This window comes from Varanus komodoensis, unplaced genomic scaffold, assembly GCF_004798865.1.
Source record: "Varanus komodoensis strain SLA01 unplaced genomic scaffold, ASM479886v1 scaffold5, whole genome shotgun sequence".
NCBI lineage: Eukaryota > Metazoa > Chordata > Lepidosauria > Squamata > Varanidae > Varanus > Varanus komodoensis.
This window is the reverse complement of record NW_025336087.1, coordinates 43,770,732-43,788,502: the sequence shown is the minus strand read 5'-3', so window position 1 is coordinate 43,788,502 and position 17,771 is coordinate 43,770,732. Positions and strand designations below refer to the sequence as shown.

Below are 17,771 nucleotides of genomic sequence, written 5' to 3'. Positions count from 1 at the left end.
TCCTCATGTTCCGTAGTAGGGAACATAAGCATATAATTTCTAATACTGGAAGTAACATATAGACATCATCACTGATCATTGATAGTCTTCTCCTCTAAAACTTTGATCAGTCTGTACTTGAGGAAATATCATGGTAGTGAATCCTACAGGTTAACTGTACACTCTTTGAAGAAGGACTTCCTTTTTTCTGTCCTAAATTTCCCATCAGTTAGCTTTATGGGTTGATCCTTTGCTCTAAGCATTATTTCTGTTTGTGTGTGAGAGAAAAGAAGATTCTAGTTTTGCTGCACCATTAGTAATTTTGTACACCTCTATCATGTTTCCCCTCACTTCCGCCATTTTTCTAAACTAAACAATTCCAGCTGTTTTAAACTTCCCTAATAGGGGAGTTGTTCCATTCCTTTATCATTTGAATTGCTTTTCTCTGCCCTTTTTCCAAATCTAAAATATTTGTTTTGCCTATAGCGACCAGAACTGTACACAGTATTCTAAGTGTGGTCACACCATAGATTTGTATGATACTGGTAGTTTCAGTTTTCATTCCTTTCCTAATTATGAGTTTTCCTTTTTTCATATAGCCATATGCTAGGTCAACATTGTCATATTTATTGTGGGCCTATTGTGCTGGGAACACTGGGAAATCTGTGTAACATCCCCATTCCAGAGGTTAGCTGAAGCATTGGTTCCCTCATGAAGTTTTTTTTTTTTTTTTTAAGTCTTCCTTCGTTTTCTGTTGGATGACTCTGTCAGGTGTTTTATAATGATGGAGAATATTGTTCTTGCTTCTTGATATTTATCATTTTGTTGCCATGTCAAAATGTTATATTTGGCTGTTTGAACCTGGACATTTATAACTTGCCATTTTATTATTTTAATTTTAATTTTGTGTGTGCCACTGTGCAGGTTGTTTCAGCCATGAAGCAGCTTAAAAGTAAACCTTAATCTAATTTTGCTGCTGAAAGGATCCTCTGGGGCCATGAATGAGCATGTATGTGTGCATGTATGTGTGTACATGCGTTCAGAGGATGCATACCAAAACACAACTCTTGCTGTTACTGGTTTTTGGTTTTTTAACAAGGATTCGGAATTACTTTTTGACCATTGATATAAGAGCCTTTCCTGCCTCATGTTCCTTCCTTCTTTTAGGCTCTCAGATTGGGCACATTGAGGTGCTCTATTTTGCAATACTGTAGTAGGAGACTGACTGGAGAAATGTGCTCCCTTAGCTACCTATTGTATGTTGATAATCTCTGAGAAAGACAGAAGTTGTGGATTTCTGAGGTTTTGCCTAAATGCTAATATAATGATGGTATTTCATGATTAGAGAACTGGATTGCAGGGCTGTGAACATTTTCTCTGGCATATACGAGTAAAAGGACTTACCACATGACTTCAACAATCCACTCATCGTAGAGTGATATATTATTTTTTTTTTGTAAATTGCAATGGCTATTCAATTAAATAAAATGAAAGCTTTTTCTGAGAGCAAGAGAGCACAGTATATTTCTCAAAATTGCCCTCAAAAAGCCATAGTAAAGTCAGAGCTTTTAGGAATATGAATGTTTGATAAGTAGATCAAAGTAGAATAGTTGTGAAAGGGGCAAAAATAGCTTTTGGTCAGACAGAAGGTTTTGCTTCAGACCAGTATCTGACTAAGGAGTATGTTCACAGAATTGTACATCTGGCACGGACCAGTGTGCATAATATTGTTCTTCCAACCCCAGTTAACCCCATGTGAACTGGACCATAATGTGCCAGTACCAACAAAATGCACCAAACCTTGTATGGTGACAGCAAAGCTCGTCATTATTCAAACATGTAAGGCAGATATAAATTCATTTTCCTTTACTTGCTAGCCTATTTACCCTGGGAAGTATTTTTTCATGAACCCTGGCAATGATGATATCCCAAGCATATAGCAAAGCCTGTCCATTTAGAGCTGCTCCAAACTTTACTGGACACGTATCTGGTTGTTTCAACAACATCTTGTATCTAAATTGTAGCATTCCCTACAAGACATGGAAATCCTTCTTGGATACCTGGAGTCCACAAAAAAGATTTAAGTTTAGAACCTGTAAGATACCTAGCAATCCATAGCAATCATATGACTTTTGCTCTCATTGAATTCTAAGAAGATAATTCTTTCATTTTATTGCTTTCAGACTTTAAACTTGGTTTAATTTATTATTTCCTGTTATTTCCTCTTTGGTGGGGTTCCAGTACCATCACGACATTACCTTTCTAATCTAAGTAGAACTAATTATCTTATTCACTGCTTGTAGTAGGCTTCTCTGTATGATCAAGAATCTTAGTTGCCCTAGTTTTATTTGGTTGTTTAACAACATCAGCAACCAAAATTAGGCACAGTATTCTAACTGAGGCCTCACTAATGTCTTACATGATGGTATTAAGAGCTCCCTGTGGCTTACAGGTAGCCTGTGATTTTGTCATTTCAATTTGCATGGAATCCAATTAAGTTAGCCCACTGATGGAACTGTTTCCATTTGATGAATGGGAAGCAACTAAATGCAGCTCCCCATGCATCTTCAAAATCTGTACTGGAGTGTTGATTGGACCTTCTGAAGCAGGTTTGCAGGTGGGAAAGGAGTGGGGTGGGATAAGGAGAAAAGGAAAGGTCCGATTTTGAAAGCTTGCTTCCATTTACACAATTTAGAATTTTACCCATCAGTAGTTGTCTACCTAATAATGCATGCATTATACTTGTATTTTGTGCAGTTCTTTTATTCCAGCTTATGAAGTCATCCTGCTTGTCTCACAATACAGTGCCGTCATCTTCGTGTTAACTACAGGAATTACAAACATGCTTCTGTTTTTCCATGATACCACTATGCAAAATAAATTAATATTTCCCAAGGCTCATCCCTGAATATTACCTGTTTGCTTCTATGTTTGCACTAATTTGTTTTAATCACAAGGTCATCTGATTTTTTTCAGTTTGGAGTAAATTCACTTGTATTGCTGTATAAAACATTCAAATCTACTACACTGGATAGAATGTAGTTCTTTAACTACCCAACAGTAGAAGTTCCCAGGTAGGCATCTGAAACAGTGAGTGGTGCAAACTTTCCAGCTAGGATCCCATGCTGAACTTTCTCCACCAAGGCTGTTTTGTGTTGTGAAAACAGTAGAACAGGCAGCAGTGAGGCTGGTGCCAGTTGCAAGATATTTGGAACCTGCAAAGATTGAGATTGTTCCAGTTTGCTTATATTTGCCATTCCAGTTTTTAAAAGGGCCCAAACTTACATAAAGGACATAGTTTTCAGAGCTTTTCTTAACAGTGGGAGTGAGACCAGTAAGACTTGGGATTCTCTGCCTTAGGAGGTCAGGCATGCACTAACACAGGGTTGTTTTCAGTGAGTGTCTGCTAAAGAAATCCTTGTTCTGAGAAGACTTTCTTGCTAACCAGCAACAGTTATTTTACTTTTAAGGTTTTTGATGTATTGTTTTTGTTCTTTTGTGAATTGAAACTTTCTGCTGTTCACCACTCTGGTATCTACTTGGATGTGGAGTGTTGTACAAATACAGTAAACAAAAAAATAAAAACCAACCAAAACTAAACTATGGTTTGTCACCTACTTGGGATTTGTTTTCTGAATTCCTGAAAGGTTTGTTTCCTTCTCTTTCATTTGTTTTTGTATTCCAAATGATTTTGCAGTGCTAAAGTTTTGGAATGTAGTATGGCTGGCTTTTCTATTTTAACTATTCATGCCAGCTGAAACACATCATAGAAGCCCATGGTTTATTTATTTATTTATTTATTAAAACATTTTTATGCCGCCCCATTCGCCGAAGCCTCGGGGCGGCTTACAACATGGTTTTGGGTACACCTGTAAAAACAATTCATAGTTGAAACCTCCCAGAATTAACAACATAAAAAACTATATATTCTCTCTGAGTTGTTTATGATTAATGAATAGTGGTTTATTTGTCTAGCTGGGTTCAGCAACCCAGCATTCAACAAACCATGGGTTAACTAGAGCATGGGTTAGTATCATGAGAGAAACAGATCATGGGTCAAACAACACAATAAAGAAGGTTTGAGTATCAGTTGTTGTATTGTGGGTTGCTGAAATGAGGGTTTATCATGTTGTCTGAATCCATCCATGCTAACAAACCATATCTTTTTATCCATGAACAAACTATGGTTCATCCTCCCTCCCCAATATCATGGCTTCTCTTTATGGGTCATTTATGGTTAACCATAGCTTGTTGGCACAGCATAGTAACCCACAGTTCAGTATCGGTCCACAGTTGACCCATACTTTGCCCTGAGTGTGTGTTTCAGTGTCGTTTGAACCTATAGGTCATGTTTGCATCTTACACTGAGTTACTCTCCTAATGAGCTACACAATGTACATAGTGCATGGTGCAACCCATGAGGCACCTGAAAGACAATCAGGCTTGCTTTGGTTTGTTCTTTCCCTCCTTTCCATTCAGTCTCCAACCAGTGTCCTAGTGTACTTTTCAAGAGGACCTGTCTTGTCTTCCTCTCCCTGTTCCAATTGCTAGCAGTGTTTGTTCACAACTGGCTTCCCCTTCCCCTTCCCTCCTTTCTTTTATTTGGAACATAAACCTTCCTTCCTTCCAAAACATTTTCAGACCCTGAAAATTATGCCATTGTGTTTGTATTTTACATCATTATTTTTGAAGACCTGTTACCAGTGCATTTTTATGGATGTCCCAGAGGTGGAGTCCTGTCTTTTCCACAGTGTGTTACCTGAACCCTATCATTTTATCCCTGTGGGACCCCTCTCTCTTCCCCCAGCCAAAATAGACTAAGTTACCTAACAGAAGAAGTTTCTTCTTTCTTCCTTAAGCACTGCTCTTTGGTGCACTTTCTTCCTTAAGCATTGCTCTTTCCTTCAGTGATGTTAACTGGGAAAGTTTGTGATGTACTCAGATATTACAATGACATATATGGCTAACTGATTGACATGATCATAAATACATCACAGAGATGTGACATGCACATGCACACACACCAGTATGATTACAAGACTATATTATTATTATTTAAAAATTATATGCCGTTTGATTAGCATAATGCTCTCAAAACAGTTTACAAAGTTAGTAAATTCCTGTGAGGATAACAAGCAGATGGAATGGCTGCAGAGAATTCAAGCACTGAGCATTTTGGGCTGCTGTTTGTACATTTCATTCCTGGGTGGCTTATAGGGCCCTCCAGCATGCTGATGCCTACTGCTGGTCCCCCTAAAAGTAGTTTTTGAAAGAAAATTTGGGCCTTTGAGCAGCACCAGATGGCTGGATCTATACCTCCCCCTTTAGTTTCCCTAATATTGATTAGGGGCATGGTATAAAATTTCAAAGAGTGGCTAGTCACAAGTGCCCAGCACATAGGAAGAATGATACAAACAAAAACCGGGGGGGGGGGGGGACCTGTGCTTTATTCAACCACTGCCCAAAAACCTTGTAGGGTAACAGATCTTGGGTTGACTGTGGGTTAAATAAACCATAGTCACTGAAAGAAGTATAGAGGCTGCTGTAGAAGTTCTGAGAAGGAATGTACATAGCAGAAAAGCCTATGGTTCATGTTTAAATGTGAATAGGATACAGTTCTTTATGAGTCTCTAAATTACCTGAACCTTGAATCTTCACTGTGACATTCTTCACCTAACTTGAGGAGAGAATCACTGTTAAGTGAACTGATGAGCAACAAGCCCTATCCTTATGATCTGTAGAGCTGTTTCATTATCTTTGTGCTGTCCCTTAATGAGCACTACAGGTTTAGATGAGTTTACCTTTGACAGCCCACAGGGGGAAGATGTGATAAAACTCTTTGTAATGACTGTTTTATTTTGCACCATTATTCTGTTGCTTTCCTATTCATGTCCTGCTGGGTTTTCATTTTTATATGATGCAGATGATACTTGTATAGCATGTGAGAAGACTGCCTTGTGCACCAACAGTAGCTTATGTTTAGACTTCTTAAGGATCATGGAGTTAAACTGGATTTGATCTGTGTGTTGGGAGAATATTCATGGCATCAGAGGATCCATAAAAGATGGCACACCAGTTTGAAATAAATCTCTGAATCAGGAATGTTAGGAGATGGTTTAATGTTGGTCATTTCTGCTGGCTCAGAACCAGCTGGTAGGCAATAACTTTTTTGAATCTTTGTAGATCACTTTGGTAAAATAATATTGGAATATTCCAATCCAAGCATTAAGCTTTATGGTATATTCCCCACCATTTAAGACTTTCAGTGTTCCTCATTTTGTCTCTTTAAGGCATCAGTGTTAAATATTACAGTACCCTGTACCATATGATAGCATTATACAAGTACCTCAAAGGTTGAGTCAGAGAGGAAGGATAAGATCTTTCTCGTTCATTCCAAAGTGCAGTACTTGGAATAATGGACTTAAGTTAAAAGAAACCAGATTTCGACTATACATCTGGAAGAATTTCCTCACTGTCAGAACATTATGGCAATGGAACCTGTTGCAGTAGTAGTTGTGTACTCTGCCTCACTGGAGACTTTCAAAAAGGGTTTGGACAGTCATCTAAATGGGGTGGTGTAACTTAGTGTCCTGCAATAGCAGGGAGTTGGACCTGATGGCATTCTGGCTCTTCCATCCCTACTAGTCTATGATTCTATGATATTTTAGCCAAAAGTTGTCCACTTTTGGACAACTCCTGAGGAGGCTACATTTCAGTAACTGACAGGGCCAAAAGCAAAGTGGGAAGGGCAACGGCAAAAGCAGAAGGTCTGAAATACCAGTTCTTATTGCCAATAGCTGAGGTTTAGGTAAGGCATTTCAACCTTTTAGAATGGCGATGCAATTGTGCAAATGGGCATTCACCAAACAACAGTCAGCCAAGATGGGTGGTGGAGGACAGTAGAACTATCTGGTGATGTGAAGAAGGGAGCATAACTCTCTGGGGAGCCTTAGGGGATTGGTTCGGACTCCTAGTAAGCCAGATCTGGCCTCAGGCCTGAGATTTGACACTCGTGCTTTAAAATTAAAGTCAATGACATTTTCCCAGATCTATACTGAAGACATCATGCATTCATTATGACAGGTGATTCTATACTATTGCTGACCAAGCATTCTGTTTGAACTTTAGTTAGGGCTCTGTTGTATAGCAGTAGTTGAATTTCCCCATTTTGTTTTTTTTTTTTTCAGTTACTCATTTTCTCCAGTCTTATGATTTCTTCTGTTTCTTCATTAATTTTCAATTCTTGTTTTAAAAAAGGTCTGAATAGAAATCTATGCATATTTATGTACATTTCTTCCAATACAAGAACTTTTGTATTCAGTTCAGCATGACATATGCAATTTTTGCAAGCAAGTTTCTTTAATATTATCCATTTTTATACATTGTTTTCAACAATGTATCAATTTCCTGTACACATTTGATTGGAAAAATACATTGCAAAATTTGGACAGGCGCAAATGCTGAAAACCTATTGCCTTCTAGTTAATTCATGCATTTAGGAAATGAATTAGCAAGTCATTCCCCATCCCGTAGTAGTGCTATGATTCTGACTTATCTGTTCTGCTCATTAGAAAAAGCAATGAACCTAGAGCAGATGAAGAGTAACTGAAAACCAATGTGGTAGAATGGAATGACTGCCAGATTTAGGCTTCTAGGAACCTACCATACTTATATCCTGCAACAGGCTTCTTCCCTTGTTATGATTCTTGTTCATATGACCATATTGTAGTAAAGAAAGGAATTCTGCCGCCCTCCAAATCAGATGCAGGAGCTCTATATGTATATGAATGGCTTATTTAAATTTTAATAAGGAAATGATACTGTAAGATTGTTAAAGACTTCTTAACCAAGTTTCTCCTCTCTTTTTTTCTTTTAAATAGTTATATTGCAAACCAACGGAAGTTAGAAAGCATAAACGAAGGAGACGTTGGACAGTACATTGGGTTAAGAAATTTGTGAGTATACTGTTTAATTATGTACCTGTATTATATTGAACCATGTATACTTATTTATTTCCATGAAAGAGTTCGTGTATCAAGGTGGCTTCTCCATGACAATGAATGGAAAATTCTGCTCTTGTATATAGGAGACTTCCAGCTGCACACTGACACTCGCACAGTTAAAACAGATTAATGAATTTGGGGACAATAATGTTAAGAGCATTAGAAGAGCCCTGCTGGATTAAACCCAGGGTCCATCTAGCCCAGACCTGGGCATTGTACAGCCCGTGGGCCACATCCGGCCCGATGGCTGACCCTGACTGGCCCGCATGAGGCCACTGGCAAATTAAAAGTCAATGCAAATATATATCGTCATAATATAGATGCAAGCAATACAACTGCACTGCTTTTATTTTGAAGGATCTGCTAAATTGAATTGAATTTATTTCTTTTCATGTAATGTTAATGTTAATGTTTTTGTGAATATTCATTAAATAGTGTTGTTCTGTGCCCCACATTTTCATTGTATCATTGTAATGTTTCATTTACTGTTTTTATAGAGATATATATTGAGCAGAACTGTAAGTGTATTGGTCCGGCCCTTAACAGCTGTCAAAGTTTCTCATGTGGCCCCATAGGAAAATTAATTGCCCACCCCTGATCTAGCCCAACTTTCAGTTGAGGCAGTGGCCAACTGGCTGTCCACAAGAATCCTTAAACAGGATGGGTTTACAGGAGCATCCTCCAACCCACATTCCCCAGCAGCTGTTAGACATTGACACACTGCCTCTGATACCACTGCCTCTGATCGCCCAGTGATCAGCTCTAGTAGCCATTGGTAGCCATAATCCAATAGTTACTGTATAATTATACATTCAGAGTTTTGTGGTTCTTGAATCAAAACCCTATGAATTACACCAGCATTAAAAATGGATGACTGACTGAAGACTAATAAAGCATTTGAAAACTCTAACTTGCACTTATTTATATTTGCAGAACTGTGGTGGATTCAGGTTTGAAGTTTGTATCACGCCAGGCTTTCCTGAAGAATACTAATCTGCAGTATGTGTAAGTGAAATCTACTTTGTGGCTTCAGAACATTAAAAACATTTTTAAAAAACATACTTCATTAGCTTCTTTGTTACCCATATAGGGAAATGTGAAGAGGTGCTACTTAACAAAAACAGGTGGGAACTGAAACAAGATGTTTCAGTGTATTCCTAGTGCTACAAGGTCATGACTCCCAACAACCTGAAATATGAACCTTGCGGTACAGTGTGTGGCTCACAGGTGTGTATAGGATTGTGTGTAAGGCAACATTTCCGGAGAAGGAATAGTCATTCTCCTGAAAACTCTCCCTGCTGTGCTACAGCTTTCTGCTTTAGAACTGCCTGAACATGTTTATCACCAAGTAGTGGAATGGGAGTGGGTATCTGATAAATCCTTTCTCTTCACCTTTCTGTATTGTGTGGGCATTAACATTTTTAGCCTAATGGTTATCAGTGATATCTGGTCATGATAACTAAACGTTTCCTCCAGAATCAGAGTACTTTTCAATATCACTTGCTGAAGAACGTGAGCATGAGAGTGCTGTTGCACTCAAGACCTGTTTGTGGGTTTCCCATGGATGGCTGATAGGACATCTAATTTTCCACTGTGGGCATACAGTGATGGACTAGAATATTCTGATGTAGAATTTTCTACATGTTTGTAGATCCGCACAGTGTATACAACGTGCATTTTTGTCTGGGTGGCATTGTTTTACAATCAGATTGATGGCAGTGCAATGTCCAGTCTGGTATTGTAGATGCAGAGGGAATGGTGGAAATCATAGCATACTAACAGAATTTGGGTAAACTTGTGGTTCTTTAGCAGTTGTGGGAATAAACTTTTAGTCCCTTTGCAGGCATCCATTCTGCCTGTTGGGTGAGCCACTTGGCCCCAGACTTGGAAGTGGACCCAAACCTGCCTTGTTCTCTTGGCTGTATACCAATTTAAAGGCACCTGGTATAAAGGCACCTACAGCACACCTCCCGATAGGAGAGGCAGGTTGTTCGCAGAGATAAATCATTTCCCTAATTGTGGGCCGCACACTCCAAGAACAGCAGGCCTCTGGACTCGCTAATCATAATAACATGCTTATGAGTGGCCCACCAATACCTGTTTTCCTGAAATTCCTTTCCAATAGTTCAATCTGTTTAAATGATTCCCTTCTAAGTAGTGCACACCAGTACAGAGTAGGCCAAAAATCCTGTCCCTGATGCCACTCTGTGTTCAGGTAAAAATTCAAATGTAGCCCTCCTAAGGGAGGAACTAGCTAAACCAGTACTGGAAGGAAGGGTAGGTAAGAACCAGGAAAGGAAGAGGCCAAGGTGGGAGGTGGAGCAGGCATTTACAGTGCCACTTTGCTCCCCTCATGCTGAGAGAACGTGGAAGCAAACTTCCACTGGGGCACCATTCCCGCCTCCTTTTCCATCCTCAAAGGCCATCCAGCTGCCCCAGGCAGGAAATGAGCTCCATTGTCAGATATGGCTAAGGCTAGAAAGCTTAAAGCAGAGAATTTAGACAGCCAGGGTGTCGTGGTTAAGAGTGTGGGGCTGGGAGTCAAGTGATCTGGAAATTAGTCACAGACTTTCAGGAATAGTTGTGCAAATGAGATTGAGAGGAGGAGAATAATGTACGATGCCTTGAGTTCCTTGAAAGGAAAAGCATAGGATATAAGTAAAATCAATATAAGTAAAATAAATTGCATTGCTTTTCAAACTTTTTAAAATGCTTATACATATAAACTTCGGGTATGTGTAAGAGAAGCCATAGCACCTGATTCAGCTGTAGTTGTGCCTTCATGTGTGATCATTTGCACAATAATGTTGATAGCCACAAATGCATATTCAAAAACTTGCATGTGGAAAGCAGTATAATTCAAGGTGTTGGTTATCACCTATAAAGCCCTCAATGGCTTGGGACCTGGTTATCTAAAGGAGCGCTTGCATGCATATATGCCCTCCCGTCCCCTGAGATCAGCGGCAGAGGCCCTCCTCCGGGAACCTTCCGTGAAAGTTATTAGGAGGGTGAGTACCTGGAGGAAGACTTTCTCTGCGGTGGCACCCCACCTATGGAATGCGCTCCCCAGAGAGGTCCACCTGGCACCATTGTTATTTGTTTTTCGGCACCAGGCCAAGACCTTTTTATTTAAAACTTATTTTAATTGTTAATTGACTATTTATTGGGTTTTATATTGTGCCGAAATGTCTCCAAATTTTTAAGGTCAATTGTGTGAATTGTATCTGTTTTGTAAGCCGCCCCGAGGCTTAGAAATGTTATAAATAAGTAAGTAAGTAAGTAAGAACAGATGACAATTGCACTCCAGCACACACAAGAAAGCCATGGTAATATAGCAGTTAGGGTGTTGAACTAAGACTGGAGAAAGTCAGGTATTGACCTCCACTTTGCTATGAGGTTCAGTGGGTGAATTTGGCTAGTCATGGACTCTTAACCTAAGATATCTCACAGTGTTGTGAGGATACAATAGAGAGGAAGAGGATCATCTACCTAACTTTGGCTTCTTGGAGGAAAAAGGAGATATCTGTGCAACAACAACAACAGTCAGTGCACATTCTGATGTACATTTGGGCATGTATCTGATACATGGTTCTGATGCAACATATGGTGTGACTATTCATTGAACTGCAGCAATATATTATGCTGATATGAGTTCCCTGGCAACCTTTTTGCACCCACATAAGAATGTGAATATGACATCCCAGGTTTTTATACAAAGTGGCAAATCAGTTGACCGGGCAAGTTGTGCCATTGTATCATATAAATCCTGTTGTGGCATTGACCTGAACATTTGAGGGATTAAACTAGGTAGGGGATTGGGGTTGCCAACTGTGTCCCTGTGCATGCCAGGTCACTTCATGTCTGTACTGGTCCTTGCCATATTTAGTGACAAAGTCTGATGCTAACATAGATGAGTATGTCTTCAGACCTTACTGCTTAAGATGGGGAGTTTGGGAGCATATGAAGTAGGGTATTTTCACCTTACACAGTTTAAACCCAGGTGTATTCAAGTGAATGGCTTACTCCTTAGAATCCCATTAATTATTGTGCATATTAAGCTAAGGAAAATACTGCATGTATCGAGTCTCTTTGTTGTCAAGAAATCCGACTTTCACTGGAAGCAGTATTTGTTTTTTCCCCAGTGAAGTCTACATCATCATAGCGGCAACACGTATTTATATATTCCCTGTTTCTACTCTTATAATAATTTGTGCACAGTTAGGACTTGGAATCTTGTTTTGTTTTGTAGACATTTTAATGGAGATTGATTGAACTGCATGAACTTTCCAACTAAGAAAAGTATTTTGGCTTTAATTGGCTCACAGGAGGAGCCTTTCAATTCCATTTAAAATCTTTCTTTAAAATAAACTGATTTCCTAAAGTGTAAATCATGTAAAATCGTTAACAATGGAACTGAGTACTTAACAGCAGCTGCAATAATGCTAAAGAACTTTAAATACATATTTATCTAAAATATATTTGTCAGTCACTTTTTTATTTTTGCTCTTAGTTGACATTTGTTGTAACCAAAATGCTTTATCTTAGCTGATGCATGGTTATCAGAATCAGTAACAGTGTAAATGAAGCAAAGTAAACATTTCAGTAAATATTGCTTAAATGAAGCAAGCAACATCAAGGGAGTACTTCTGCCAGCAGGGGGAAAACTGAATCCAACCCATTAAACACTTTTCACAAAACTTCAGTGCATGAAGGTAATACACATTCAGAACACATGCATTTTTTCTGTCAAAAAAAGCTGAAATGGGAGTGTTTTGGTGTACATTTCTGTTTTTAAATAAAATGTCCCAAATAGGGTAACTAGAAGAAACTCTGTTGATTACTTCTTGCCCCCTCCCCCCATAAAAAGTTTTGAGGTGTGCCTCATGCATCACTTCATAAGAATATGGTAGGGGAAATTCTGATAAACTCTAAAGTGGCCGATAGAGTTAGGTTGAGTGTCAGTGAGGGTTGCAGAAAGGCTAAAGATAGTGGCATGTGAGGCAATGGATGAAAATGGGTATGAGTGACTGGAGCATTTCATAGCCTCATCCATCCAGTTCAGCAGACTACTGATTGCCCCTTTTCACACAGAATGCTGAACTATATAGGTAATGACCTATAAAGCCCTAAACGGCTTGGGTCCTGGTTACCTGAAGGAGCGCTTACATCCATATTTGCCCAGTCGCCCCCTGAGATCGGCGGGAGAGGCCCTTCTCCGGGAGCCCTCCATGAGAGAAATTAGGAGGGTGGCTACTCGGAGAAGGGCTTTCTCAGCGGTGGCGCCTAAGTTATGGAATGCGCTCCCCAGAGAGGTCTGCCTGGCGCCTTCGTTATTTGTTTTTCGGCGCCAGGCTAAGACCTTTTTATTTAAGCAACATTTTAAATGCTAAATACAATTGAATTTTATCTGGCCAGGGCGGCTTATTTTATAATGTGTGTTTTAATTAAGATTATTTTATATGGATATTTTAACTTATTGTTTTACCTATGTTGTAAGCCGCCCCGAGGCTTCGGCGAATGGGGCGGCATAAAAATGTTTTAATAAATAAATAAAATAAATATATGAGCATGAGTCTCTGCTTGCATGCTCCTCTTTCTTCTTTTGCCACAACCGCTAAGAGTAGTTTTTGCTTCTGTTTTCAACTGACCATCCTCACGCAATGACCTAGTTCTCACATAACAATAACCTAAGTATGAGTGGAGTCTGAGTTCTTGTTGGATCATGGGTTGTTACATGTAAGCTCTGTACTATGGGTTAACTCTGCATTGTTAGCCAAGAACAGTCAAGAGTCCATAACCCAACAACCATGAAAACCCATGAAAATGCATCTCCTGATCTGGTTGTTTGGGTTTTGTGCTGTGTCAGATGAACCCAACCATTGTGGGTTATCTGAGGGTAAACAACTGTTGAGTAGTAACTCATGATGGCTGTGTGCTTACAGCATGGTGCAGCTCCACAGCTGGGGCACATATTCACACTGATGGCTATATATGCCTGGCATGTTCTGTGGCTCATTGTAGGCGACCTTGCTGTGCCGTATGAATTACCGACTGAGTAAGCAGTTGAAAATGGATGTAAAAACTTTTGTTGACACCTATGGCAGAAAGCAGAGGAAGAACATGTGATAGTTTAGCATTGTATGTAAACCAGGCCAGAATATTGTTGGGTCAATCCCAAGATTTTTTACTTCTCTGTGTAAATGCAAATACTTTCCCTTTTGTCTTATGCATATGGAATAATACAGCAGTAGCACAGTAACACTGAACTGTGATTTTATTTTATGATGTTCATGTTTAATGGCTTTCTTTCTGTGGTGTGCTTAACTGAAAGTCCTACTTAGAATTTAACTGGAATTTGCAGTTAATTTGCAGCAGTGGCAAATGGGGGAAGCTCCCATGCTTATTCTTAGCCCTAGATAAGGAGTTATGGTTTCAAGAAAGGGGATTTTGAACCATACAGAGAAGGAAGTCGCCACAGGAACCATTGCAGCAGGTGCCAGTCTCCCTTGGCTCTGAGCTCTTCTGTGGCATGGAGTGCAACAACCTACTTGATAGGTACATACTGTCATGGGGTGGGGGTGAGGAGAAAGGGCACAGACGACCATGTGAACATAAACTAGAACAAGACTGCCTTCGATGTTCAGTTCAGTTGAAGGCATTAAAGTTCACTACAGTATGAAGCAGTAAATGCTTAATTGATGTGAAAGGCCTAATGACTGTATTTTGCCATTTTTCCTGTGATCTTTCATGTGGACACACACTGCACATGCAGTTAGAAAAGGATATCTAAAGGGCTTATGATGAAGGTATTTGGCAGGAAGTCAGGGTTTAGGTAGGTACAGACTTTGATTAATGATCAAAGAAGATATGGTAAATATGTATTTTGCTTATGAATAAATTGAGCATGTAGTTAACATCTGAGAACATCTCTGGAGTAAAACTTAATCCAACATATTTCCATTGCAGGCATAGACCTGTTCTAAAGTGCACATTGTGTTTAGTATTTACCTTTACATTGAGTCTAATAGTAAGTTAAAGTACAAACTCTATAGTTTTGTAGATCATCAACTATATTATCCAGCAAAAGTCTGAGAGTGAGTTACTTGACAGGACCCAGATTGTAAGGTTTTTTAAAAAAAAATCAGTTATATTAATAGTAATAATGATATATTCTTTATTTACAGTAACTTCTCCAGAAATAAACTTTCAAGTTTGTCCCGGAAGTCATTCCGTCACCTCAATTTGACTGATCTGTAAGTATTAGCATTCTTAAGGGTTGTAGTTGATTATTTCAGGAACATTAGCATTATTTCAGAATCTAAAATATAGTGAGAGAAAATTCTTCGTTCAAGATTTTTATAACAAAAAGAGTTTGTTTTTATAAAAGGTACATTTTGCTTGATAGCAGTACATATTTTTTTAAAGGGACTAGTACTCACAAGGGAACATACAAATAAGAGTTTCATGTGACAGCAACTCTAGATGTTGAGCCATTTTGTAAACCACCCAGAGAACATCAGCTTTGGGCAGTATAGAAATGCAATAATAATAATAATAATAATAATAATAATAATAATAATAATAATAATAATTGCAATGCCCTATGATTAATCCTCCACAGAATGTCTTGTCTCTGCTCTTGCAACAGTTATCTGGATGACTTTTAAAAATGCACTTAATTTGATTTTCTGCTGCTTCTCAGATAAACTTGTCTGAAACAGTATTATTTATAAATTTATTTATTTAATGTATATAGCTAAAGCTGCCTAGATGTTTAACAATACATAACCCCCCTTAAAAATACTGGTACTACAAAACATCATAAAATTCAATGCAGAATTTAAAAGCACAATTCAATAAAGTAGAGGACTGAAGATGTATTAAAGCCATTAAATGCCATGAAATGTCTCCATTTAGAAGGCAGTCTTAACAGAGTTAGCACTAGGTGAGCCTTGATGGGTGGTACTAGCTGGCCTTTACAGGTTAAAATCAGTAAGTTGAATTGAGCTCAGAAGCATACAGGCAGCCAATGCAAGCAAGCCAGCATTACTGTTATATATTTGGACCTTCTGGTCCCAGTTATTAATTCTACTGTTGTATTTTGCACAAGCTGCAGCTTCTGAACAGAACTGAAGGAGAGCTATAGCTAAAGAACAGTGCAGTACTCTAACCTGGAGGTTACCAGAGAATAGATTACGAAAACTAGGCTATCCGTTTCTTGATAGGGTTGTAGCTGGGCCTTAGGCCAAAGCTGGCAGAAGGCAGTCAATGTCATTTAAGCTGCCTGAGCTTCAAACTGCAAAGATGGCTCAAGGAGGACCCTCAAGCTATGAACTTGCTCCTTTAAAAGAATTGTAACCTGATCCATAACAGATTAAACATCCACCTTCTGGTTAGAGGAACCACCCATTAACAGCATCTCAGTCTTTTCTGGATTGAGCTTCAGTTTGTCAGCCTTCATCTAGTCCATTGTCCCGGCTGGCAATGAAATGCTGGAGATGTGTCCTAAACCATGGTTTAGCATGACATGTGAACACACATAATATATGAAAAATAAACACCATCTATCAAAGAAAAGGAAATAATTTTTAGTTTTTTAATGGTTGGAATAAATTAACATATCTAACATAGTTTAAGAAAAAGCATCCATTTGATTATTTTTGGTAATCTGGTAGTCACTGAGTAGCTGTATTGCAAAGTTTGTTATCTGATTCCCTCCCTCCCTGCATTTGATACAGTATGGTGGCATCTTTTAGCATATGCACCCTTTTCTTGAAAACAAACTGTTTCTTATTAAATTTTCTGTTCCTAATATTTTTGCTAATTCAATTTTGTATAATAAATAGGTACTGTTCATATAAATGTGATACTTTTTGTCAGCCCTGTTAGTTTAAATTATTGACATAAAATGCCTAATGATAGCATTTTACCATTTTTGTTTTTATCTTTCATATAAGTGCACTTGCACATCTCTTATTTTAATGCTAACCGAAAGTGCAAGACCCATTTTGCTCATGGCTAAATTGAGTATATGATCCAAATTATATAAATTGAGTTGATACTACAATTTGTATCTGTAGGAAGAAAATAATAACCAAATCCAGTTCTTCTGTATAGTAAATGTGTAACATACAATTACTCTTACAAATAGAAAGAATCCAATCTACAGTACTGTCCTTGGACTTTTCTGTAATTGATTTGTTTTAGATGTCATGATAGGCATGAGTTGATAGAAGTTTTAAAAGGTCATTGCTTTATAGAACTCTTAAGAGATTAAATTTGTTGATTATAAGATATTTGGATAGTATAACAAGACAATCTAATAAAATAAAGATTTGAAAGAGAATGAAACTATTGGACAAGTAAATATGAAGGACATATTGAAACCATATCATTAAGCTATAGCAATAATCAAACAAAAATATTACTGAGAAGAAAGAAGGGAGGAACAATGAGCTACATATGTATGTGCATGGGATAAGAGCTTGGTTGTTAAGATGTGGTAATTCAATATGTATGGCTGGTGCTGTTCACTCTGTAGCTGATACGTAAATAGATTAGCCTATTGTAGGCAGAGAAAACATTTCTTACAGATAACCCATTAAACCTGCCTGGTTTAAAATCTGATGAGCATGTGCCTTGGAGATAGAAAGGCTTTAAAGTTTAAAAAAAGTTGCCATACTGGTGCATTCTAGTTAACATGCACATAAAATAAATTCAAATGAAAAGTTCACTTGAGATGGAAAGGTGCAACAGGTCCCTTATCATTGTTTTCATCTTTGTGTTGTC

General features: G+C 38.4%; 1 protein-coding gene across 3 annotated transcripts in view; it reads left to right on the top strand.

Annotated features, from left to right (window-relative positions):
• Positions 1–17,771, top strand: part of NTRK2 (neurotrophic receptor tyrosine kinase 2) — a 189,291-nt gene that overhangs the window by 14,716 nt on the left and 156,804 nt on the right. For all 3 annotated transcript variants that reach the window (XM_044446649.1, XM_044446651.1, XM_044446652.1), the window contains exons 2-4: positions 7,860–7,934; positions 8,916–8,987; positions 15,167–15,235. In XM_044446649.1, the coding sequence (XP_044302584.1) occupies positions 7,860–7,934; positions 8,916–8,987; positions 15,167–15,235 (216 nt within the window). The remainder of the gene's footprint in view (positions 1–7,859; positions 7,935–8,915; positions 8,988–15,166; positions 15,236–17,771) is intronic.